The sequence below is a fragment of the Phyllostomus hastatus genome, unplaced genomic scaffold (assembly GCF_019186645.2).
Source record: "Phyllostomus hastatus isolate PE091 unplaced genomic scaffold, TTU_PhHast_1.1 phas_contig_148, whole genome shotgun sequence".
Taxonomy (NCBI): Eukaryota; Metazoa; Chordata; class Mammalia; order Chiroptera; family Phyllostomidae; genus Phyllostomus; species Phyllostomus hastatus.
The window spans coordinates 21842327-21868156 of NW_025333607.1; the positions used below are offsets into that span (position 1 = coordinate 21842327).

At 60.1% G+C, this 25830-nt stretch overlaps 1 protein-coding gene across 2 annotated transcripts in view; it reads left to right on the forward strand.

Moving 5' to 3' along the window:
* The window catches only part of NEK7 (NIMA related kinase 7), a 66998-nt gene that overhangs the window by 16322 nt on the left and 24846 nt on the right, over positions 1-25830 (forward strand). For both annotated transcript variants that reach the window (XM_045861623.1, XM_045861622.1), the window contains 4 exons: positions 5369-5453; positions 15756-15896; positions 21546-21608; positions 23135-23245. In XM_045861623.1, coding sequence (XP_045717579.1) covers positions 5397-5453; positions 15756-15896; positions 21546-21608; positions 23135-23245 — 372 coding nt within the window. In that variant the 5' untranslated portion in view covers positions 5369-5396. The remainder of the gene's footprint in view (positions 1-5368; positions 5454-15755; positions 15897-21545; positions 21609-23134; positions 23246-25830) is intronic.

Sequence of the window (25830 nt, forward strand, 5' to 3'; positions counted from 1 at the left end):
GACGGCTGCTGTTGTGCCGGCTGCTGGCGTTTCTTCGTCTGACAACCTGAGGAGAAAGCAGACAGTGCCCCCGGCTCAGTAGTCAGGTGTCGCGGGTCCTAAAAACTCTTGGGGCCCCCGGCGGAAAGTCGCTGAGACGGGTGGTCCGTTCCATCCGCTCTGAGTCAGGAGCTGTGATGGGATGTGGGGTCGGAACGTCCGGTTCCTGCTCCCTCCCCGAGGGCTGCCGCGAGCCTGGGGCTTGGGTCTCCTGGAGCATCGGTTGCCCGTGCGGCCGGTTTCTGGAAGAAGGTTCTGTAAAATGAAGAGGAGAAAAAAAGAACTCTTCAGCCTTTAAAAGAAGGGGTGTACTTTGAGTTCCTTTCTCACTCACCTGGACCTGCTCCCGGTGTCTTCCCCTGATCCCCGGAGGAGGCGGGTCCTCACGCTCCCCGAAATGGCCGAGCCGCAGAGCGGCCGACCAGCAGGCGACGACTCTGTTGCTTGAGTGTCCGGGAGGCGCACGAGTTTCTGTGGTGGGGACGTTGCTGTCTCCTGTGCGGGTCCACAGTGTGGGTTTAGCAGAAAGGGGGGAGTGGGATTTTGGGGACTCAGTCAGGGCCATATATCACTGTCTTAGTTTACAAGTGCAGTATAGGTTTTTGAGTTTGCAAAAACAAACAAACAAAATTCCCTAGATAGTATTTTTAGAGATTTCCATTTTTTTGGCATTTTTTCTTTGGTTTTAATAACAAGCCCTGCTGGCGTTTGCAGTTTAAGTTAAAAAATGTAACTAACAGAAAGTCTGTGTTAAGTAAACGCGCCGGGCACCGATTGTAGTAGGGACCGGTTTCGGCGGGTCCGCAGGTATGGGGGCCGATTAGCTGGCTGACGTGTGCTCACGTGGGGTTCGGGTCTCTGCCCCCTCGATCAGCCTAAGGATCCTGTTTCACGTGCTGCAGATACAAAGCCTTTGCACCTAAAACTCTTAGCAGATAAGTGTTCATGACGGAGGAAGGGAAGTGGAAGCAGCAGGTGTCAGCAAGGACCGAAATCGAACCATTAGCTGTGATCACCCTTTTGTTGTTGCTCTGCAGAGAGGTGCGCACAACTGCTGGGATGCTGGGGGGCTGGAGGGGGCTCTGCCTTCCGTGCGGGGTCCTCCTTTCTCAGGGTCGCCCGAACGGGGAGGGGTCCGAGTTTCTGAGAACACGCCTGCAGTACAGCGGCAGGTCCCACAAGGGTTAGTCCAAAGGGTGTTGGGAGCTTTCCTTCATTTCAGTGTCCTGAAAAAAAATTTCATGTACGTTATCCCATGTCAGTGACGCTCCTACCGAACAGTTTAAAGGTTCCTTTGGTTCTCCGTGCTGTGCTTCTCCCAATATTCCATTCCTGTGGCTAGTCGACAACCATGCTCCTTCTGTAGGAATAGAGGTAGGAGTTCGTGAACGCTGGTCTAATAATGGGCTTGGTTCCCCAGCGAAAGTGGCGCATTCCCATTCTTCCCGCACCCGACGAGCTGTTCTATGTCAGACCCGCGCTGGCCCACGGATGGCCAGGGGCAGGCGAGGTCTGCGTCCATGCACCATCGTCTCATCGGGAATGCTCTCCCTCACTCCTCCTCCTCCTCCTCACGTGACGGCTGGACGAGGACACAGACCCGGGAGGCACACCGGGCGTTCGGTCTCATGCGGTGGTCTCGGGGGAGCGGGGACAATGAGCGCGCGAGGGAGGAGGTCCCCAGAGACCGCAGGAAGGGGCGCGTCGTGCTGGCCTCCTTGCCACGCTGCTGGCACTGGCCTGTCTCCCCTGCACCTTGGCTTAGTGGACACCAGCGCTCCTCAGCAACCCCACTCCCAGACGTGGGGACCCAGATGACGTGAGAACTCGCCGCTGTGTGTGTGTGTGTGAATGTCAGGGGGGCCTGGGTCGTCCCTGCCCCACCCGGGAAGCCGGTGCGCCCACACTCCACACAGTGGGTGCGGGGAGGCCCCAGGGCCGGGCTCCTCCGTGTTCGCCGTGTGGGCAAGAACAGCCCACGAGTGTTTTCTTCCCAGGGGCTCGTGTTTGGAGGCGAGAGACGCCTGTGCGACTTGACGTTCTGGCTGAGGGGAGGTCTGCGGGGTTCTCCGCTGTGGGATCGTCTCTTCCCTTGTCATTAAGAAATGAGTTGTGTGTGTGTGCAAATATACAACCTGGATACAACTTGGTCCACTAGTGAACATGCATCCGCGAGTCTTACCTGGATCAGGTGTTTCCCCGAAGACTGCCAAAGAGTGGATGTTTAATTCCGTCACATTTTTTCTTTATAGGATGACACTATCTTCTAAGGAAGAGTTTCTCCCTTTTCCTCTCGTTATTGATTTATATCTTTATGACTCATGGGTTTTATTTTATTTAATGGATCATAGTGTTAGTCTTAAATTGTTCCGCACGTGGTGGGTGGGAACCTGTTCCCGCCGGCTGCGGCCCTTGGACACATGCGTACCCTCCCCCCCATCCCCCACCCCCAGCAGCTGTGGGGGCAGCTCGCGTCCTTCCCCAGCCCCCGCCCGCAGGGCCGGCCCCCCGCCCGCAGGGCCGGCCCCTGCCAGTGCAGGGGGGCCTGTGGGGAGCGGGGCTGGGCACCAGGCTGCCTCCATGGTGTTCGCTGCCAGCGGGGTGCTCGGGCGCCCCAGAAGCATAAGTCACTCTCTCCGGAGACCTGATCGCAATGTGCGCCGCCCTGAAACATGACTCAGAGGACAGACGTGCGTGAACGGACTGTTGGTGCCGGCGCCTCCGCTTCGCTCCCTTTGTCCCGTCTGATGTGGAAATCCTCCTCGCTGAACGATGGGAAAAAGCGCTGCGTGACTCAGTCCATCCGTTAAAGGGAGACGGGAGGGTGAGGCCAGCAGCAGTCCTGCTGAATGGCGAGTTCGGGGCCAAGACAAATATTTAGTCCTGGCGTTGAGTGCGGAGCTTGCCAAGTATCAGTCACCTTCAGATTTCCGTGGTGGCCTTTTGCAGCTTTCAGGTGCTGCACGTACGTGGGGCTCAGCCCGTGACTTTCTTTCGGACGAGGGCACCGGTGCTGTTACGATGCGGCCAGTCCTCTCTATTGCGGTTCATACGGTGTAGCTGTTTTGATCAGTAAAATACAACATTAATTTTCTTCATAGACTTTAGATATTATATGTAACTCGAGGTTTTGTGAATAACCTTGATGATTGAAGGGCAACCCCATTTCGAGAAAAGGAAACTATTAAGTAAGTGTGAACTTACTTAAGTTGAAGTAAGTGTACTTCAACTCTTTAGAACTCTAAAAACACCCAGAAAAGAAAAACTTCTAAAACTGTTCATCTGAAATCTCTCTTCAGACTGGTGTGTACACAGCTTCATAGTTAAGATTCCATGTTGGGCCAAGAATCTATAGAGAAACTGTACAGCACGATGGAAGTATTAAAATACACGTTTGCAAGCAGAGGGTACTTCCAGACGAATAGAATCTCTGCCTACCCTTTGCTCGTTAAGTCGGAGTTACCCTGAGTTGTCAGTGACAAGCTGCATCTGAAAGGCTGTAAGATCGACCTTTGTGTCTTCAGGCAAGAAATTTCTGTTGCAACATGAGGGAAAGAATGCTTTAGCTAAGTATTCTTTGATATTAACTGTTATTTTAACACGTTTTCTATCTAATAGTTATGTGTGTGTATGTGTATATATGTGTACATATGTGTATATATATTATACACTTAAAAAAATAGGGTCACAAATAAAATGCATCAAATGCTTTTCTTTCAAATATATATTTAAGCCTCATCTTTTTTTACTCTATTATATGTTTTAGTACTCTTATAATTGATAAAGAATTAGATTAGTGTTTTGAAAATGTATGTTGGTTTATTTTAAGTCAGTTTCTGTAGAAATTTTAAAGTTTGGTATCACAGAGGATACTGGACAAAGTGAAGACATTTTCTTAATTTGATTAATATGTTGGCTATGCTGAATCCATTAACCTGTGGTTCAAATAATTAGGAAAAAGTGTACAGCATGATTTAACTTGGTTATAACGATCTGAGCTTTAGAAATGTTATAAGTACATTAAAGTATGGGAAGCAGGAAAGGTGACAGGTGTGTACGGGTGTGACGGTGGAACGCTACTTCAGTCCTCAGAGTAAGATGGTCATCCGCCACAGTGTCAGGAGGACTGTAGTGTTTGTTATATAATTTATAATATATACGGAGTACTGTGTTTTAACTCATAAATCTTTACCAGGACCATGTGAATATTAAAAATGTAGCCCACTGATAGTTTCTTAAAACGAACTTTTTCATTGAGTTAGCTTTTATGTCTGAAATTCGGATTCCTCATTACATAGTGTCATTTTTTTTTTTGCAAATTATGTGGCTGTACCCCAGAACAGGGGAAGATTGTTTTACTTCACCGCGTGCTGAACTGGTGAATATACGTCAAAACATGGGGCGCTCTTGAATAGTTCGGGGGGTGCGCCTCAGGGCACCGTGCCAAACGCAGCCAGAAGCTCCCGCTAAGGAGGAGCCGCGGGCGGGGGCACGAGGCCTCTCCAGCAGGGGTCCCGCGGCAGGTGTCGGCCGCCGCGCACACGCGAGGTGCCGCCGGGTCGTTCTCCTCCTGCTGCTGGCCCTGCCGACACCCACCGGGTTCCACCCTTCACCCCCCCGCCCCAGTTCCGTCACCACCGCCCACACCTGCTCAGTCACCCGTGCTGGCAAACAGCCTGGCCAGCCGGAGCCCGGGCGTCCGTGCTCTCGTCCCCGGCCGGTCACGTCCCCCTCGCTCCGCAGGTGTGCGGTGGGCGCCGCTGCCTGCCGGGCGGACTGGGGGCCTGAACACGCAGGGCCACGCACAGAAGCCCAGGGCAGGAGCCCGTGGAGCTCGGGGTGGCGAGGGGGTTCTTCCGCGACACGCAGAGGTGTTGGACCCCATTAAAATGATGGAGGTCTCGTCCTCAGTCAGTGGGAGCCGCCGCTGGGAGGGTCGTAGAGGGACACGGGCGGAAGGAAACACGTGCGACACGGAGGACCCACGTCCGGGGTGGTTTCGTCACACGTGGCAAGGAGAGTGATGAAGTGACAGTGCCTTCTCGCTTCCCCGTCAGCCAACCCCATCGGAGCGGGGGCCAGTGTTGGCCCTCTGGCACCCAGCTGTGCAGAGCTCAGGCCCACGGGGGACAGCGTGGGAGCAGCGTGGGGGGTGCAGCCGCCGTGCTGCCTTTGCAGCCCAGTGTCTGTGTCCTGCGTGGGGCCGGGGTTAGCCGGGCGGAGCCCAGGGCCGGCCCGGCGGGGGCTCCCTTCGCGGTGTTCCTGGATGGTGAGCCATGTGAGCTGGTGACGACGCCGCCACTTAAATCTCCACTTTGCGTTTCTGCAGGTCTGTGAGGTGCCCGTGGCCTCGGACGATGGATGAGCAGCCGCAAGGCATGCCGGGGCCGCCCGTCCCGCAGTTCCAGCCGCAGGTGAGGTGTTCCCGCGGGGCCGGCGCGAGCACACGTCTGTCTCCGCGTTCACCACGTGACGTCCCCGCTCCGTCTGGGGACCCGGTGGCCTGTCTGCTTCTCAGGGGTGCCCAGGTTTTAGTGGGAGTGGTTACCCCTTCAGAGCGTATTTCAGAGTGCTGTGTTCTCACGCGCAGGAGTGGAAGCAAAGTTGCAGCTTTAGCTTTTTTTTTAAACTATTCTTTTTAAAGTTTTTATTTATTTATTTTCAGAGAGGGAAGGGAGGGAGAAAGAGAAAGAGAGAGAGAAACATCAATGTGCGGTTGCTGGGGGCCATGGCCTGCAACCCAGGCATGTACCCTGGCTGGGAATCGAACCTGCGACACTTTGGTTCACAGCCCGCGCTCAATCCACTGAGCTGCGCCAGCCAGGGCCCAGCTTTAGCTTTTAACCTCAGTGGCGTGACCTTGAAAGATGTGGAGGGTAGGGAGAGGAACCCGCAGAGGCGGCGGGGCCCAGGCCGTGGGGGTGCCCGTGGAGTGTGTGCCCGTGTCCGCTTCGGCGGGGGACCCTGCGTCGTCCCCAGACGCCTTCCGGCAGCGCCACCTCGCGCGCTCTGGCCGGTGTGGTGCCTCCCCTGCTGGGCCGCTGCTTGGTCTCCTGTAGCGCAGAGGAGGTGAGAGCGCTTCGGTGGAAGACGTGCACACGCCCTTGACGCTCACGACGGCCCGGGCGTGTGCCCTCCACCCGGCGCAGCTGGGGCTCCGTGGCATCCCGAGTGGGCGCCCTCGTGCGGCAGATCCCCCCCACAAAGTCTGCGCTGCTCGACCCGTCTCGGCGTCGCTTACCGGGTCATCCTGGGGTCGTGTGAGGGTTGCTAGGTCTTTCAGCCGAGCTCCGTGCTCACGCGGGTTTGGGAGACGTGGGAGAAGCCCCTGCCGCACCCACGTGCTGGCCTCTCCCTCGGGAGGGGGAGGGGAGGAGGGGGAGGCCGGGCGCAGCATCCTGCACCCCGTCCCGACCAGGGGACCCCCTCTCTCTGCTCGTACAAGGCCATCTACTGACAGCTCTGGGACCTGTGTCCGTGGGGTGTGGTGGCGGGAATACCGCCCACTCGCCCGCGGACAACGGCCTTGGCTCTGCAACTGGCCTCTGCGACTTCGTTCCTCGCGCACCAGCCCCACCCCTGCCTTCTCCGATTTCAGGAACCCTGCCGTCCTCCAAAGGACGGCCTCTGTCCAGAATCCCTTCTCCCCGGAAGGCCCCCGCCCCCCCCATTTTCACACGCACTACCTTTCTTGGAAGCCGGAGGGCACGGGCCTCCTGTGTCCCTCCTGGCATTTCCGGGACCGTGGCATCCTTTCCTGGGACCGCTCACCTGCCCTGCTGCCGGGGGAGGGGCCCTGTGCACCCAGGCGCGGGCCCTGTGGAGTGCTGCCCCCGCTGCGTGGGGCAGGGCCCCGCCGGAAATGTCCCCGAGCCAGCCAGTCCCGGGCACACGAGCAGGGGGCAGCTCGCCCGCATGGACTCGGTCCCGCCCGGCTTCCTGGGGTCCCCGCCTGGTCCTCGGGACTCACTCGGAGACAGACCCTGCAGCAGCTCTGACCTCAGGATGCTCGCTGGGGTTCTCGAGTCTGCGCTCTCTGTCTCGTGTTACCGTCATGAATTACCAAGATTGCAGGACGCAGCGCCTGCTAGACACAACCAGGGCTCGGGGCCAGTTTATACACACAGACACAAGCTCTCATTTCCTGTTATAACATCGTTACCAGCAAAGACCGCAAAAGAAACACCTCTGAAAACGAGGTCACGCGTGTTACAGTTCTGAGATTCACAGTTTGCAGCAGTCCGGAGCTGCCAAGGAGAAGAGCCAGGCCCTTTCATGTTCGCCCCCGCCGGTGAGCCGGTGGGGGCGGCCGGGCGTGTCCACCTGGCTGGCCTCCCTTCCCACGCTGCCCCTCCTCCCGCCCCTGCTGCCGCTGCTGCTGCTCCTGTGCGTGGACCTGGCGCCGGCCACTGGGGGCGGTGCGGGGCGGGGGCAGCTCCCGGCCTCCACATTGGGGGGTGGGGTACGATCCACACGGGGGTGCGAGGCGGTGAGAGAGAGAGGCGGCCTGACCGGGCGCAGAGTCCCCGTGCTCACGAAGTCTCCGACGAACGTGTCGGCCTTCGGTGGGGCTGTTTCCACGGGCTGAGGGGCACAGCCCTGCCCCTCCTTGGTTTTGCCCCACACCCCTGGCCGCTCACAGTGTGATGTGGCCACGCGCGGCCAGCCGGCGACTCGGGCCGCGCCGCGCCGCTGCCGTCGGCGTGGACACCCACCGAACACCAAGGGCGTCGCGGCCTGCGTGCCGTGGACCGACCGTGCGGAGCGACGCGCACGCGCCGCGCGTCCCCCCTCCCTCGTTCTGGGACGGGTGCTCCGCCCCCTGGCGCCCGCCGCGGGGTGCGTCCTCAGCACAGCGGGAGTTCAGGGTCCAGCGTGCGGGGCCGCGGGATGTGCGTGTGTTTATTATCATTGTTATTTTTTTGCATTGCTGCCGCTTCTTGGGCCGAGGGGTAATTTTCTCCCGCCGGCTTTTCTTCCCTCCCTCCCCGCCCCGCCCCCCTCCTCCTTTCCTTGGGGTCCTTCCACCGAGGCCTCGAGGGCGACAGGGCGTTTTGGATGTTTCTCCTGCGTGTTCTCATCTCTTTAGGACCCTCGTGTACGGGCTCGTGGGTTTATTTCAGTTTTTTAAAAAATGCAAACTGTAAAAAGATGGTGGCAGAGAAATAGTAAAAATATTTACTCTTGACTGAGGCCGATTCCGGGCAGCGGAAGTTTCCAGCAAACGTCACGCGGTGTTTGCTTTACAGTCGCTGAGTGACCAGGGCTGCGGTGTGCTCGCGTTCTTCCCGTCGCGGGAAACGGGATGGGGGAGGATTGAGACCAGGGCGGTTCTGAGACCCCCTGCGAGGGAGCGATCGGAGGGAGGAGTGATGACCCGGCTTGCGCTCTGATTATTGATTATTTGGGGTCTGAAGGTGTCTAGGGTAGCACTTCGGCTGCCCGAGACAGAGGGAGGCAGCCGGACCCCAGGGCAGGAACACGGCCACTCCTGCCCCCCACGCCCCACTGCTGGAAGGTTCAAGGACCCTGCAGTCTCAGAGCCCCCCAGCCCGGGGGTGAGGTGGGTGGCTGCTTCCTTCAGCTCCAGTGACAGCTGGTGGGTCCCACACCCCGGGGGAGGGAGCCCGGAGGGACAATGTGGGTGGCCCTGCAGCAAGGTCGGGCTGCTGCCTCCCAGAGGCCTGCGTTGAGGGGTGAGACTCTGGACGTGAGAACGCTGTGACCTCCCCCCTCGCTGCTGGTCTTGCAGAACTACTTTCTTCATGACATGAGGCTCGCCGATGACATGAGACACCGATGCCTCAGAGCATCGTCGACGCAGGGCTTCCGTTCTGGGGGTCTCCACGGAAACTCAGACGCGGTGCTCTCCTGCGAACAGTTTGCTTCGGCGAGTGAGCGGCGGCTGTTGTGGGGACGGAGGGTCCACGCTCTGGTTTAATTCACGAGCAGGACTGTTGTCCCTCCCCACCCCGCCCTTCCCCTGCCCCGCCTGCTCACCTTGTTTTCCCCTGAACCCCCAGACCTTTCTCCCCCAATCCCGACCCTTGCTGCTTCCTGTTTCGCTCTAAGCACGGAAGCAATCAGGAAAGGACTTCCCAGACACACCCCCCCATGGGTGTCCAGCTCCCCTAATCTGTCTTTGTTTCTCACCCGATGAACGAGCCACACTATGGTCACGGGCCAGCTCTCTCCGCCCCCTGCCCCCTGCCCCCTGCGCTCCCTCCGCTGTGCGGGCCCGCCCGTAGCCAGAGGCGGTGCCGTCACTGCTGCCATGCTCAGGGCACACGCAAGCCTGTCAGCCGGCGGGCCTCCTGCCCCTGCGGGCCCGCCCCTCCACGGCCTGCACTGCAGAGCGCCCGGAAGGCGTGTCTGTCCTTCGTCCCCCCACGCCCCGCCCCACACCCTCACTGAGAGGCACACCAGCGGTGCCTCCTCCCACCCCTGTCCAACCCCCGGTGCCCCCAGCGCTCGGTCCCCGGGTCAGTTCCCAGGCAGCTGTGCGGAGGGATGCTCAGAGCCTGCACTCCACGCTCGGACGGGGCCTGTCCGACGGCCGGGCGAGTGTGGCCCCCGCATGCACACGCGTGTGAGTGGGGTGCCTGGCTGAAGGCCGCGGGCCTCGCCTTCCTCTCCGACTCGGGAGGAGAACAGCGTCTCCACCCCCAGAGCTGACCGGGAGCTTTTGGTGGCTGCTGGGCGCAGCGTGCTGGCCCTGCGGAGGGTGGTGGCGGCCGAGGTTGCCCGCCAGCAGGGTTGTGGCCACTGTCCCCCACCCACTGCTGGCTGCCGGCCCCACCCCGGCCGCAGCCTTCGTTTTGCCGGCCCCCCAGCACTGCCCCACGCAGGCCACGTGGTCCCGGCGCCTGGTCCAGCCCCGCGTCCACTGCCACTCCCTCATCCCCCGAGCTCCGTGGGAACGTGGCCCGGGCGCCGATGTCGTACGAGCCGTGTGTGCGATCACGGCTCACAGGATCCCGGCCCCAGCCGGCCTCCCTGTGCTGGTCCCCCACCACACCGGGCCACGCCTCCCTCCGGGCCGCTCTCTCAGCTCCTCCCCCCGCTCCTTCCCCGGGCCCTTCAGGGTCAGCTGACTGTCGCCTGCTCAGCCGGCTCGCCCTTCAGTGCCCGGGAGATGACCCTCCGCCCGCTTTCCCGCGGAGCCGGGGGGATGTGCAGAAGGAAGGACGGCGGCCACTGCGGTGTGTTCGCGTGTGGTCCGTGTTCACATGATGTGTGTGTGTGTGTGTTTAATGCCCCCTCCACCCCCCAGTTAATGTTTGTGGACTGAGTGAATGTTCTCCGGAGAACTTTTGCCCCTATTTCTCCGTCTCGCCCTGTGCTTCTCAGTAAGGGGCTTTTCTCTCCGTATCTGATGCACCGGGTACAGGTACAGCCGGGGGCGCTCGTGGGAGAGACGGCGTCTTTGCTGTTAATTGACAGCTCACGACACGCTGGGAAAGGTAATCAGTGTTTTTGGTTGTGTGATCGGGACACAGTCCTTACGATGCTGAGCAGTACAACTAGTGGTGATTAAATGATACAAATACCAGGGACTCACACATGTCTAACTAGATAATTGGTTATACTTGGTCACTCATTCTTCTTGTGCGGTAGTGGGTTTCCTGTTCTGCTTGTTAAAAGCCAGTTAATAGTGATCAACGGCACGATGCTCAAACTGGTGTAGCTCTCCGGTGCTTCGTATCGTGAGGAGCAGGCTACTTCCGAGGCGTCCCAAGCAGTTTTCGGGAGACGACGTTCCAGGTGGGAAGAAGCGTGAATCATCAGACCGTGTTAACGCTCGTGGCGTGTTTGCGCGTGTGGCTGGCTCTTGGTTTACAGTGAGGTTTTGAAAAAGTACCGTACGACAGAGTCGTGTTCGATACTTTCAAAAGTGCATTCTAGTTTGTGTAGTTTGGAGAGGAGTAGTATCTTTTCTAAGACCATAGGATGAGCTTTCTAGACAAATAAACTCAAAGGATATGTTGAGATTTTGTTACTTTTAAATTTCGGAGAGACTCAAAAACGCTAATATAAAATACAGAGTAATTTACTCGTTTGCATAATTGGCCACATGGAAGTCCTTAGGAAGGGAGGATTGCGGTAACGATGAAAACCTTGTTAATGACGGAATATCACAATTAACACGGGCTTGCGTATCGGACCACTGATAACAATGCCTCTAGGAATTACGGGGACATAATTTCCTCTCAGAGGAGTCTGTGGAGTCCATGATGTGACTCTTTAATTTCCCCAGAGAGAGTCATCATCTTGATGTTATCCTGAATCATCTCACTGCCTAGTAAATGTCCTTGGATTCAGGTTTAGAGTGAATTAATTAGTTTGGTCCAGCGTGTTGTTGTGTCAAGAGCCCGCGCCTGCGAGAAGAAGAGCCGGTGGCATGGCAGGGTGAATTTTATTTTAGAGAGAAGGTTGTTCTTGCGCAGGCGTGGCGAGCACGGCTGCAGGGAGAGGGCAGGCCGTTCCCCAGGCCCTTCGAGGGGCCCAGTGCGGGGGCACGTGCGGGGGGACGTGTGGGGGGACGAGGGCGCACTCGGAGCGCCAGGGGCTCTGCTGGGAAGAGCCCGGGGCACTCGGGTTGTGACGCAAAGCAGCGTCCACGCTGGGGGTTGATTTCCCAGTCGTCTGGTGTGATTTCCAGCATTTATTTTGCTTCTGAGACTCCAAGATGCCTTCCTGGTATGACCTGTTAGTGTGTAGATTCGGATCTCCACAGAGACTGAACATAGTAATTTACCACCAAATGGAGTGTAAATGCTCCCCAAACCAGATTGGACGCTATGCCCTTTGCGTACATCACGAAGCAAAGCCGAAGTGAAGACCAGCACGCAGGCGCGTGGCGTCCCTGCTCATCAGTCGCGTTGGAGACCCCACCCCCAGGCAGGCGTGTCTGAAACGGCACCGCGGGCTGCGCCGGCCGCGCTCGGCCGCCCCGCCGTGGTGGACGCTGCGTGCTGCCCCAGCCGGCGTCCCCGGGAGCCAGCGCTCTCACACTCCCGGGGTGGCTGGGCATCGGGCTGACGTCCTCCCATCTGCCTGTGACCGTCAGCTCTCTGGGCGTGTGCCAGGCAGACACCCCAGCCGCCACTCAGCCTGGTTTTCCCTTCAGTGCCCCCCCGCCCCCCCGTGACTGCTCACGGGACTTTGGGCAGAAGGGGCTGTAGCTAGGGGCACTGCACTGCCACCCCAGGGCCCCTGCTCGAGGGATGGGACACAGCTGTCTTCGCTCCTGGGTCGGGGAGCCGCGCCCCCTGGAAACGGGGGTCCCAGTCGGAGGCGGAGCCCACTGGCTCAGGGGAAATGGAGCAGTGGACGGAGGAGATCTCTAGGTGGCCCAGAGAAGGAGGCACCGGACAAGGAAGCTGAGGCCTCGACTCAAGAATTCTCACCCGAACACTCGCGGACACGGACACCCAGCAGCCCGCGCACACAGGAGCCCGGTGGGAGAGCGAGTCGGGGGACGGGCGGCCCTGTGGCCTGGGGAGGCAGAGTCAACTGGGTGCTCGCTGCAAACATGCCCAGGCCTGGCTCTGTGGTCAGTGCTCCCCCCCGCCCCTCCCCCGCCCACCTCACCCAGACTCCAGTCCCCCGGGAGGCGTGTGCCAGGTCCGCAGAAGCAGGACACAAGGCTGGGGGGCCGGTGCGACCTGGGAGGGGCCTGGGCGTCAACTCCCGAGCTGTGCCTTCCCTGCTGGGCCTCACGGGGGCGCTGTGGACTCTTTCTCGGAGCCCGGCCTCGGGCGGGCTATGAAGAGCCAGACCGACCAGAGCACGTGCTCACAGGGACGGGGGCGTTAGTGCAGTCTCTGTGGACACCGGGGCTTGAAGGGGGTTCTGTTCCGCCTGCCGGGCACTGCTGGACGCAGAGGCAGTGGCCTTTCTTTGCAGGCCTGAAGCTCTTTCCACCCCTCTGCCTGCTCCCCCCAGATTCCGGGGGGAGCCGCCAGCAGTCACGCTCTGCAGGGCCGTCGCGTGTGTGAGGGCGTCCGCCTGCACTCGTGTTCCCAGCGTGTGCATCGTCCTCTCCGCGGCAGGCTGCCTGCCCTCAGGCCGCTCTGTGCAAATACCAAAGTCTCTGTTTCTGCCTCTGCGGGACTGTGGAGGGGGCGAAACACATGTGTGTAAACGGATGATGACACCCAGTGAGGCCCGGGACCTGGCCCGGCCCTGGCGCCTGTGCGGCTGTGTGGAGAGCCGTGTGGCGGCTGCTGGTCACTGTGCACGCAGGGCGGGAGCTGTGGGAGCTGCCCCGGGGGCCGCACGAGGCCCCTCAGCAGGGCCCACAGTGGCTCTGGAAGGCAAGCACAGGCTGGCTATGCGTGAAGAGCCCGGCTGTTCAGGTCTGCAGGGCCTTGGACCATGCAGGGCGAGGCCTCGGCGGTGCCTGGGGTGCACCGGGGAGACAGAAGGAGTGGCTGGGGGGCGGGGCCCCAGGCCAGGTGCACAGGCGACTCAGAAGCCCCCGTCACTGGGCGGTCATCCTCGTCTTCATTGTGTGAGGAACCGAGCCGCAGGCTTTCCTTTCGTAAACGCTGAGGATCCTTCAGGCGACCCATGAGACTCAGGAGCCGCCTTGTGCCGCTCGGAGCAGCAGCCGGTCACTGGGGGGCTGGGGTGGCTGAGCCCCCCCCCCCCCGGCGTGCACACCGGGTCGGGAGGACAGACAAGGCACTTCTGGGTCTTTTCCGGCTTGTGACTCAATCTGATTTGAATCGTACCATTTTGCTGAGTTATTTTATTCCCCAGTAAAACTCCACTGTGAAACTAAGGATATGTGAGGGGGGTTGGACGTCATGCAACAAAGAGTGTGGCCCTTCCTACAAACAGTTCTGCACGTGGGTGGGCATTTGTGGACGGCACCACCCTTCTGTCTGAAGCACCTAACACGGTGCTCCCTGCGGTGGCACGGAGCCCGCCAGGGTGCGGGCGGCCCCGGGCGCAGCCTCGGCGGTCGTCACCGAGGCCGGTGCTGTGCCTACCCGTCTGACGTCTGACGGAGTCCCCGAGGGGCCCGTGCTGCGCACGCTGGCTTCTGCAGAAACTGCCGCGCGGCAGGGAGACCGGGGGCGGCGGGAGACGTGCAGCCAGGATCCTTCTCATGTCAGCGCTGCGCGTCCTCCCCGGGTGACAGGACACGGGAGCAGATGAGACGGGCTGTCAGTCAGCCGCCCCCCCTCTGGAGCGAGGCCGGGGAGGGGGGAGGTGCTGCAAATGGGCTGTGAAGTTCTCGTTCGCTGCCCACTGTTCAACAGATTGCGCCTAATGAAGTGTCTAGTGCTCAGGCCACGTCGGCCTGATCCTCCGTGGCAGTTCGTCCCTCCGCCGCCAAAAATACCGCCCTCTGGCCCTGGCTCCGCACGCCGGCCGCCGGGCGCAGGGAGGTGCCCGGTCTCCATCAACCCAGACAGCGTGTGATCTGACATGCAAATGTAGGTCATTGCATATGTAAATGTGCGATTACAGGCCTGCATGCCAGAACACATTAGCGAGCCTCTGCTCCCAGCGTGTGGCTGTCACACGGCCTTAGCGGTGCGCGCCGATGTTTGTCAGTCACCGTGCCGACAGGAGATGGCATTCCCGGCCCCGTTTCCAGCGTGGGGACCCGGGGACGGGGCCCCCGACGACGAAGCTGTATCTATCTCCCTGTTGGGACTGGTGACGCGTCGTCACCTGGAGAAACCGTGGTGGTCGGTGTTGATCCGGGGGAGGAGGGGGGTCGACTTCTCAGACGCTGGAGACCCTTTAGAACCACAAACATTCCCCAGAGAGTCGGAGGGCGGCAGGGAGCCGATCGGCGGCTGCCAGGGCCGGCGGGAGGGAGGGCTGACCCGATGGGCGCCGAGGGTCTTAGGCAGCGAACACGTTCCGTGGAATGCACTGCAGTGGGCGCACGCCGCTCTGCCTCTGTCCAGAGCGCAAGCGTGCCGCACCAGGAGCAAACCCTGAGGTCGGCCGTGGACCCTGCGTGGGGGCGGCGGCCAGCGCAGGTTCTGAGCTGCGGCAAACGTACCCTCTGGTGGGGGACACTGGCGCTGGGGGCTGGGCGTGTGGGCGGAGCCCGGGGGCCCCTGGGGGATCTCTGTCCCTGCCTCTCAGCTGGGCTGCAGGCCCACAACTGCTTTGAAAACATGAAGTGTTTTCACAGAAACCGCCGCCACTGTGGGGGTGAGCCCCCGCCCTGCCTCCGGGAGGGCCCTGCGCGCGAGTCCCAGGCCGCCGGGAAGCCCCGGGCTTTCGTGTGCTCCTGGCGGGTCGGGCCGAGCGGGGACACGTGTTAGTGGACTCCACTTGCGCTCAGAGATGCGTGGAGCAGGACGAGGGTCGTCAGGGAAGTGCTAGATCACACGGGCGTGTTTGTGGACCGCTGCTAGAGAGAGCTCCCGTCTAAGATGCCGGAATCTTCCTCCTCCTGCCTCTTCCTGTGCTCCTTCCTTGGGAGGCTTTTCTTTCTAGCCCTTTCTATGGGACACAATGTGTGTTTCTGTATTTGGCCTGTCGGTTATTTTGGCTCTTCATCAGGACCGTGTGTGCGGCCCCGGCTGTGCCTGCCTGCGGGGTGGGGACAGAGGCTGGCTGGGGAGGGAGTCGGGGGCTCCTGAGTCCCGCCACTGCAGGGCTCACCCGCTTATGGGAAACGTGTTCTCGATTGTGTACCCCGTGTGACTGAAAACTTCTCTGACTTTTCTTAATTGCAGAAGGCCTTACGACCGGACATGGGCTACAATACACTAGCCAACTTTCGGATAGAAAAGAAAATTGGTCGAGGGCAATTTAGTGAAGTTTATAGAGCGTCCTGTCTCTTGGATGGAGTACCAGTAGCTTTAAAAAAAGTGCAGGTAAGACGATTTCACTTTTACAAACCCTTGTAAACCTCCTGCTGCGTGAATGGTTGACAATCAACAGAGAAGTCTGTCCTGGCTGACGGGGCCGTGACTGTCTTACCCTGGGAATCCTGGGAAAGAGCAGCGAGTGTACGCGGTACGGGCAGGCTGCCGTGGGGCTGGTGCGCGGCGGACAGGGCGTTCCAGTTCCGCTGCTGCCTCTGGGCTCCCAGACGCGGTGGTTCTGTGCCCCCGACTCAGCAGAGACCACGGTGATCCCCCCCAGACAGCGTCTGCAGTGCTGAGTTTTACGGGGCCAACACAGGGGTGTCAGCACGCCCCTCGGGGGGACGTGCAGGTGGGTGCCACGTGCTGGCTGGAGCTGCGCAGCTCTGGGCACCTCCATGGGCGAGGAGACCCCCGGAAGGGACCACCTGCGTTAATGAAGGGACGTCGAGGTCAGAGTGGGGCGGGAGCTGAACCCAAGGGCACACTGGCCACGGACTGAAGAAACTGCAGTGGACGAAGTGGACGGAGGAGAAGCCTGCTGTCCAGCCTGGAACCTCCGTGCTGCATGGCGTCGTTCTGGAACCAGCCCCACTCTGGGTCGGACACTCTGGGCGGACTCGGGTCTTCCCGGCTCCTGTCACTGCACCCCGCCTGGACCCGGGACCCGCCCCACCCCGCTGCCTGCCCGGGGCTCACTGGCCCTCATGGTCCTGGCCGGAGAGTCTGATGTCTCTCGCCCTCGTGTCTGCGGCACTGGTCTTTCTGCCTCCGAGGGCCGTTGGCCGCCCCCAGTGTCGCCCGCCTCTCCCAGATGAGGTGCTGCTGCCCAAACGTCACCGTGGACGCCCCGCTTTGCTCAGCGACCCGCTCTCTCTCCTCGGCAGGCACCTGTGGGACCTGCTTCCTTCTCTCAAAGCTGATGCTGGTGTCCCCGGTGGAAGCTAAATGTTCCCAGGCCCCAGCCACTGCCCGCATGCACCTGTGCCCGGCAGAAATGGTCCCCCCTGTCAGACGGTGTCCCCTCCACTCTCCGATGCGTTTCTCGATGGCACAGCTGCCCTGACCCGCCGTCCTCACCTGCCCGCGCCCTGGGTGACACCCTTCTCTCGTGCCTCCAGGGAGACTTCCCCACGGCCGCCCGCCCCTCCCGCTCAGCCCAGCTGCCCTGCCCGCCAGTCTCCGCCGCCTCAGTGCCCGCAGCCGCGCGAAGCTGTGGCCACCCCTGTGCCCAGCCCTGTGCCCGGCGATAGTGCTCGCCGCTCCCCCCACTGCTGCGGTCTCCCCTTCCTGTGCCCTCCAGGGGCTGCCCCTCGTCCCACTGCCTTTGGGGCGTCCATCCCTCGTGGTGGTCATTTAGGACCGGTTGCGTCTCCTGCGCCCCCGTGCCCACTCCCGGCTCCCGCTGTCCCTGAGCAGGAGTCCCCGACCCGGTGCAAGGCCCGCCTGGGCTCCCGGGGCTCCCAGCTCCCGTAAACCGGAACCGCGGAGGGATGTCCCGCGGCCCTTCCGAGAGGCTTTTCAGCACGGAGGGGCCCCCGGAGCAGGGCCCTCTGCCACACCAGCCCGTGGGGTCAGAGGGCACCGTATGCACGAGGGTTTTCCGTGTGTGTGTGTGTGTGTAGTCCTGAGCGAGGCCGCGGCGCCCAGGTCCAGACCGCCACCGAGGGACCCGCCGCGTCCACAGGGAGGAGCGGGCCTGGTGGCCGGTGCGTGGTTCAGAGGTGTGGGTGCGAGGCCATGGCCCCAGGGGCAGGCACGTGGGGGTGGGAGAGGCACGACCCAGGGCTGAGGTCAGAAGGGGGCGGCTGAGACCGCCACCGGACTCCTCTGGGGACAGGCTGTCCTGCTGGTTCCTCGGGCTCCAGAAAGCTGTCAGCCTGGGGCCGCCTGGCTGTGGTTCCCTTTGTGTGAGATTCGCATGAAGCGAGACGTACAGGCCTCGTCGGACCCCGGGGGGGGGGCGGGGGTGTTTCCACGTGCTTCCCGCACGTCGCTGCAGGTCTCTCTTCCAGCGGACTGACTGACACCGGCCTCCTGAGGACGTCCCCGCCTCGTCCCCTAAGGCCCCCGTGCCTCTCACAGCGGCCCGGTGTCGCCCTTTCAGCCCCGGTCGATCGTGGTTGGGGCCGAATCTAAGGTGACGGAAGAAGACCCTTTATGGAAGAAGACTTGTACATGGTTCGGAGTGTGCCCATCAGCCAGAACTTGTCTAAATAGTGCTCTTCCTAAGGATAAAATAAACCTCAAAACGGAAAGAAACTTCGGTAGAGCTGAGAAAGATGACTTCTGAAGACGAGCTCGTAAATATTTTATGAAAAATATTTTTGCAAAATCCAGATTCTTTTTTCCCCTGTATGTGTTGCCATTTTTTTTTTTTTTGCTTATGAAATGAGACAGCTTTGAATTTATATCTAGGGACTATTTAATCTAAAGGTTCAGTTTTTATTTTGCCTCGACTTGCTGGCTAAGCAAAAAAGAAAGATAGGGTACTTCCGACGTTCCAGTTAAATGCATTCGTACATGTGTTTGGTTCAGAACTCAGTTCTGCCTTCAGTGTCCCAGCAGCGCTTGTTCTCTCGGCGTCTGAGGCCTGACTCCTCCCCTGGTGAAACGCTGACTTGCAATCCTAAAGCAGGTTAAGTTGAGCCCGAGAGTCGTGCCCCCCGCGCAGCGCGGCCCGCCTGGGTGTTGGGGCCTGCGAGACCTCACACACATCTCTCGCACGCCCGCGGGCTTTTGTTCCGGAGTTTTTTTTCCAGCGGGAAGGCTCGATTCCTGGGAGGTTAGACCTGTCCACGTCTCCAGGCTCGTGACTTCTCAGTGTGATCCCTGGGACCAGAACTGCCCCTTCCCTGTGTGCTGGGAACAGGAGGTTTCCAGGAATTCCTCCAAGGCCTAGGACGACGGCGTTTAGAATTCTGTGCTTCCCCGCGGTGCTTGGAAGCCGCCTCTGCCCCGGGCGGCGCCTGGCTCCCGGGAACAGCGTCGCTGCCCCTGATTTGGCAAGATCAGTGAGTGATTCCTCTTGCCGCCCGGGTATCGCTCAAGTGTAGGCAGTCTGGGCGTGCGTGCGTTTTCCCTGTGGCTAACACCCAGCCCACAGTGCTGTGTTTACGTCAGTACTCGTTACTGTTGTCAGCGTGTTCTGTAGTGCCAGCGTCTCCTGGCATCACTTGGAGAATGTAGGGAAACGAGCGGCTTGTCTCGGTGGAATGGCGGGCCCACTGCTTCCAGCGGTGAGGTTCTGACTTGACTCGGTGAGAACGCGTTGCGAGGCGTCTCACACGCCGCTGCCTCGGTGGATCCCGGGGGAAGGCCCGCCCCCACCTGGCCCGGGCAGCGCCTGCTGCACCTGCCCGCACCTGCCGCCGCGGGGCTGCGCGCTCGCTTCCTCGCCCGTTTCCCCGCCGCGTCTCGGCACGAGCTGGGGGTCAGAGCGGCTCTGCGAAGGGTGCGAGCACGGCAAGAGCAGGCGGCCCCCATTGGGTTAATCCCTCGCGGGCAGAGCGCAGCCGCGCCGACCGAGGGGGGCCGGGCGCGGAGGCGTGTCCTCCCGCGTCCTCCTTGCCGCTGTCCCGGCTGCACTGCGGGCGGCTGTCCGGGCTGCGCCTGCCGGCGGCACCTCCGAGAGGGCCTCCTCCGCCCGACCGGTACTCGCGGGGGCTCCATGGCCGCAGAACGGTATTCTCACCGATGTTGCACGTGAGCTTCCCGACGGCGCTCGCCGCTCGCCGTCCTTCCTTCCCTCCTCTTCTCCTCGCCTCTCCGTTCCGTTCTGAAGTCACAGCGGCCAGCAGGGCCACGGCGGCGTTGGCGCAGACGGAGGAAAGAGAAGCCCGTTCCCGGTCTGTGGACTTGAGTGGGGGAGGCCTCCAGGCCACCAGGTCCCCGGTCTCTCCGCGAGCCCGTCTCCCTCCCGAGTCCTCACACGCGGCGGCACTGCGCTGTCTCCCACCAGACGTGAAAAGCAAGCCTGACGTTTGACGTTCTCGCTGGAAACAGCCCCGTAAAAGGGGGTGGGCAGCGGTGGAGACAGGATGCCGGGTTTGCTGCGTGACGCCGGGGAAGGAGGCGCGCACAGTTTCACGGAAGGCTGCTGTTCTCACCGCGTGGAAGACGCGTGTTTGTTCGGGAAACGGGGGGAAGCGAGCCCGCGCCGAAGCCGCCCAGGGAAGGGAGTGTGCGGGCCCACTCGTGCTCCAGCGTTCTGTGTGTTTTCACCAGTGTTCTTGGAGGGAGGGCGCGGGGGCACCGCGTGGGTGTGAGGACCTGGGGAAGGTGAGCGGGCAGGCGCCGCCTCTCGCAGCCCCGCCTGGGCCCCGCCCGCCGTCTGCCTGGGCTTTCCCGGGGCCGCTGGCGGCCCAGCCTCGCCTCACCCCTCCCTGCCCCCGTGGGATCCCTTTCCTGGGTCCCCAACCTGCCCGGCACGCGTGTGCTCTGCGGAGCTCCGTGGCTGGCTGTGTACGCGGGACTTTTGGCAGCCTGGCGGGTGGAGAAAGCACCGACCCTGGGCTGGACCAACCGCGGTTCGGTCCCGGTTCTGTGGCGGGCGGTGCTCTGGCCCCGAGGGTCTGTCCTCCTCTCTGAGCCCAGTCCTCACCGCGGCCCCCGGGTCCGACGCGGAGAGCCCAGCGGTGCACTGCCCCCGCCCGGCTGTCGCCATGGGAGGACTGCACGGAGCTGATGACCACAAATGTTTACAAATGTTACTCAGGTCGTGTTATTAGGTACCTAGGGTTTTGTTCAGCTCGTGGTGTTGACTCACGCAGACTTCAACGTTCAGGGTGTGGCTTTGTGTTTATGGTGATTTTCTATTCTGAGAACACGGAGAGGTCCCTGTTGTTGTCAGAGGCACTAACTCTGCCTCGATGGTGTTATCTGTTGTGTTTCACATCAGACCAGTGTTCCTCAGCCTTTTTCTCCATCGTTCCTCCCCAGGCCGTCTTCCCGGGCACGTGCTCCTGCTTGTCCCGCCCCACGAAGTGTCTGTCACTCCCACAGACACGTCTGCTTAGGCGTCCTGAGTCTGTCTGCCTCGTCCTCGGAAAGGGGAGGGCTGCGTCACCGTCGCCGCCGCCTCCAAAGGGCCCGCTTCTGCCCCGCGGACAGGCGGTGCCCGGCAGGAACGTGGGCACGAGGCGCGGCAGACGACGTGCTTCCACCCCACGGGTCGATGGTGCAGAGCTGCGGCCGCCGCTGGGCGACTCCGAGAATGGGCTCTGGCCGCACTGCTGGGTCGCTGTGAGACCTTCTCTCAGTCTCTCTGGCTTCCCAAACCTGCTCTTCTTCGTCCGTGAAGTGGGAACACTAATATGCCCCCGGGGAGTAAATGAGAATGAAACGGGGTAGTCCGTTTAGCGTGTAATAGTTGTTCGAGTGTCTGTTAATTGTTGTTCTTCCCGTTTGAACTTAAGGCCTGAAACATCGAGCCGTTCTCTTTTCCCACGTTCACCACCGATTGCCCGCGGAGGGCGGACTGGAGGCCCTAGTGGCCACGTCACATCCAAGGCCCACAGGCCGCCGCAGCTCCCGCAGGCTGATCGGAAGGGAAACTGTTCAGCGTGTACGCGGTCGGATGTAAATGTCACAACGGGTGCGCACGCAGCGGGAGCCGTAGGCCGTCGCTCCACCGGGTAACTCTGCGTTCTCTTTCAGATATTCGACCTGATGGACGCCAAAGCCCGCGCCGACTGCATCAAGGAGATCGACCTCCTGAAGGTAAGCGCCAGCCCGCCGTCGGCTCTTTGGGACGCGGCTGGATGTGTTGATGACGGGCACTTGTTGAAGTGGTGTGCTCACAAGCGAAGGGGCTTTGATACGGCTGTGCCGCTCTGACCGCAAGTACCTGCCCGAGTTTGGATCTCAGCCTGCTGAGAAACACAGTCCCCTCTGGGGATCACTATAAAATAATGTCATTGGAACATTTGGTAGGATTGGCACCCCCCCCCCACACCCCCATTTCAAACTGGGAATAGATAGAATGGGCATGAAACATTGCAGGAACTGTTCTCTTGACCATCCCAGGCAGATGCCAAAGGCTGAGTGGCAACATACGTGCACATTGGTTTTAACTCAAGGTGTGAGGCGCTGAGAAGGTGGGCTGGTCCCAGGGGCCCCCGTGTTCTTCACGATGTTTCTGTGTCTCTTTCCGGGCTTAGAAAGGGTGGGGTAGGAGGGTGTCAGAACGAGCTTTTCGGTGTGTCGCCCACTCACAGAACATGACCGAAGTGTCAGCTCTGTCCTGCCTTTGTTCCGGGGACATGCCTGTCGAGGGTGCTGTGACTTGCATTCTTAACTTTGGAGATGACCTGGGTGTCCTGTCTGCCACCCACGTTTGTTTGGGCCTCGAATGAATCAGACCGGTCCAGAACGATACAAGCGAGATGGGGATGACCTGTGCTTCCAGACTGTTCTGTCAGGTGGAGTCACTTCCTAGGACATGAGGAACTACTTAACAATACATGTAAACTGTGTGGGGGGGCCTCCTCTTTCCAAGTGGAAAGTGGAGAAGAAACTCGTGGACACACTCTTCTGGAGTAACTTTTGAATAACTTTCTTTGAGAAACTATTTGTCCTGTGTTAGCTTGTTTAAAGATTGAAAAAAAGACCGTACAAAAAGTTCCTAATTGTAGATGAAGTGATTCATATATTTCTATTTGGTGAAATTTTTCTTAGTGCAATTTTGTGAATCAGCCCCATGGGATAAGTTCAGGTTTTCTGGTGTAAAAGCAGCATTTGGGTGCAATATCACAGATGCTAGTTGTTACAGTTGTTATTTGGTTGGTTGTAACTTTTAACCACTGGATGCAGTTATACTCGGGTCAGCTCTGACACCGAAATGGAAGGGAAAAGGAAAACTGTGTCTACCGTCCAGTGACCCGGAAGGACAGTTCTCACCTTGAAGGACTAGTTGCGGTTTTTAGCAATCGAGGATTTGGTTATGTCATCCATTCATATGCGTATACAGATATGTTTATTGGGCATAGCAACACTTTAAAAGATTTTAAGTCCATGAGTTACTATAGGCCTTCTCATAAAGGATATGAAAATAAAATTGATACCTAGTTTTACTTTCAAAACTTAGAAGAGTTGTTTTAAAACTCACAAGATGAAAGAAAAATGCACTATCCTATTGATTTCTATAGCTGAAAAGTGAAACCAGTAACTAAACTTATTCTTAAGTTATGAAACTCTTGAGAATTTGCCATGAGAAAACTTTTTTATGCCTTGTTCTTTCTCCGTAGCAACTCAACCACCCAAATGTGATTAAATATTATGCATCGTTCATCGAAGATAACGAGTTAAACATAGTCTTGGAGTTAGCAGACGCTGGCGATCTGTCCAGGATGATAAAGGTAAGGTCTAAAATAAAGTGAAAAACCGAGCTGCGGGCGCACTGTTTCCAACAGGACCGTCCACGGGACACACAGGCCGGCTGGCAGACTCTCCAAATGGAGGCCTTGGCGCGGCTCCTCGCCCCGGCGGGCGGCCAGGCGGCCAGTGGTAGGCAGGGGCGGGAACGGCCGTCATGATGGCGCTGCCGTGCCCGGCCAAGTCCACGCCGGGCACCCTGGACGTGCCGACGCTCTGAAACCGGCTTGGAAATCGACCGAGAGACTTGCCTTCTGTGCGCCGACGCGGCACTCGGCAGCTGGGCCTCTCCAAGTGGACCGGCCTCGTTCCTCTGGCCCCGGACCCCGGGCGGGGCGGGGCGGGGCGGGGAGAGACCGCCCAGCAGCCCCCCGTTCCTGGGGGCGCGTCCTCGGAGACGAACGTGTTTGGGTCTTGCACATCAAACCCTGATGCGACCACTTTACGGTTACTTTTTTCCTCGACAATCGTGTAAGTTGGGCTTCAGCTGAGCCACGAGTCATAGAAACCCCCAGGCGACAGCAGCCGAAGCACGGCGCGTCCTCCAGCAACGTACTCCTGGGCGCCTGGTTTTCCGAAAGCCAGACTAGCAACAGAAGCTGCTCTCCCGTTGATTAACGAGCTGAAGCCCAGTGAGAGCTTGGGCAGTGCCTCACAGGGAGATGGCGTGTGCGAGTGGGGTCACTGCTGTGCTGCTGCTCCTGCGCGTATTTCTTGTGGCATAGAGTTCTGGGGCCGACACGGCCCCTCTGGTCTGTCGGATTCTCAGACACCGAGCCTGTTCACAGCGCAGCAAGCCACCGTCCCAGCGCGAAGGGACAGAGGGCCCTGCTGGCTGTGTCTCAGGCCCACCGCTGAGGCTGGCGCTCAGCACCGTTAGCTCTACCCCGCCGGCGAGAACTCGGTCCCGGGCATGTAGCTGCAAGGGAGGCTGGGACGCGTCACCTGCATTTGGGCTGGAAGATGAGCTGAACAGTGTGGACGTCACAGAAAACCAGCCAAGTGACTGACTCAACGAAGGTGTTTATTGATTCTGAGCTTCCCGGAGCAAGGAGGTCAGCCCCTGTCACTAGCGCCTGGGCAGAGTCACGGGCAGGCAGAGGAGCGGGGCCCCTTTGCGGTGGAACAGAGGAGGTGCGGGTGCGCTCTGGGTGTCTGTGGTTGCTCGGAGTGGAAGCTGGGCTTCTCCTGGGGTTGGATGCTGCAGACGCACGTTCCGCTTTCTCCAGTCGGTCCCGAGTTGGAAGCAGGGGTGAAAATGAGAAGAACGGTCAGTTATTGAGGAAGTCCTGGCCGTGCGGGGCTGATTGTTGGTAAAGGTACTGGTTCGCTTCCCGGGCTGTCCCTGGAGCCCGCTGTCTGTCTCCCCCCACCCCCCGCCCCGGCTGGATGCAGCAGGCCGGCATCCCGGCTGTTTGCTGGGGGTGGCAGGCTGGAGCGCCCTGGTCAGGTTGCTGGAGGCGGCGGCTCAGAACTGTTTTGTACATGGTCTGGCCGTTGTCTGCTGGCACATTGGTCCCTCGGCAGGTCCCGGGGCATGAGGGACAGTCTCTGCCATGTGGAATCGCCCTGTGGGGCATTTAAAGACAGCGCTGGGCGCCGCCTGTGCACCAGCCCGGTCAGCGTGCACGGGTTCCGAGGGGCAGATCCGACACTCACTGCGAGAACTCGAGTGCCGTCGCTGGTTAGCAGAGGAGCTGGCGCTGGAAACTGGGTCTGGCTCATGCCAAACTCTCCTGTTTTCCTTTCGTGGCCCTGAAAGACTTGCATCACAGGACGCCTTTGAAGATCAGATGAGAACCTGCCACCTGCCTCCTGTTCCACAGCCTCCCAGGGTTCCTGAGCCGGGTGCTGGCCGCCTCCCTGCGGCGGCGGGGCCCTGCCCTCCCGGGGAGCTCGGAGGCAGCCACTCAGCACTCCGCCACTCCACCGCATCCCTTGTGCCAGGCGCAGTGTCCTCACCTGCAGGGCGGAGACGGCCTCGAGCTGCTTTGTGAACGGTGGCAGCGCCGCAGAAAAGGAAGCTACTACTCTCGTTATCACAGAATGCCATCAGGCTGACTGTCAGGTCCCACGGGGAGTGTGACTCACTTCTGCGATGGGTTTTCTGACTTTCCGGTCTAGGGACTTCCCACCGCGGGCGCAGCCGGCCACCGACAAAGTGTCTGTGCGGGGTAATAGCCAGGAAAAACACACACGCACACGCGCACACACACACACACACACACACACACCCCGAACTATGGTCCTAATTTTTAAAAGAAATGCAAATACACAGAGGTGAGGTGTCACCAAGCAGCTATGAGACACACGGGAGAGACGAGTAAAACCAAACTTGTGTGCCGAGCCCGTCAGAAACAAGAGCTAATTCTCGGGGGGAGGAAGGGGGCGAACCCTGCCGGACCCTCAGAGAAGCAGCAGACGGCCTTGGCTGTGCATCTTGCCCCCCGCCGACCGGTGAACGGGGGGCTTACACTGTCGCGCAGCCCTGCTCTGGTCCAGGCCAGTTTTCTTCCCTCGCTGCCCCTGCTCCACACGCACAGGTGAGACCTGCTCCCAGGTGAGACCT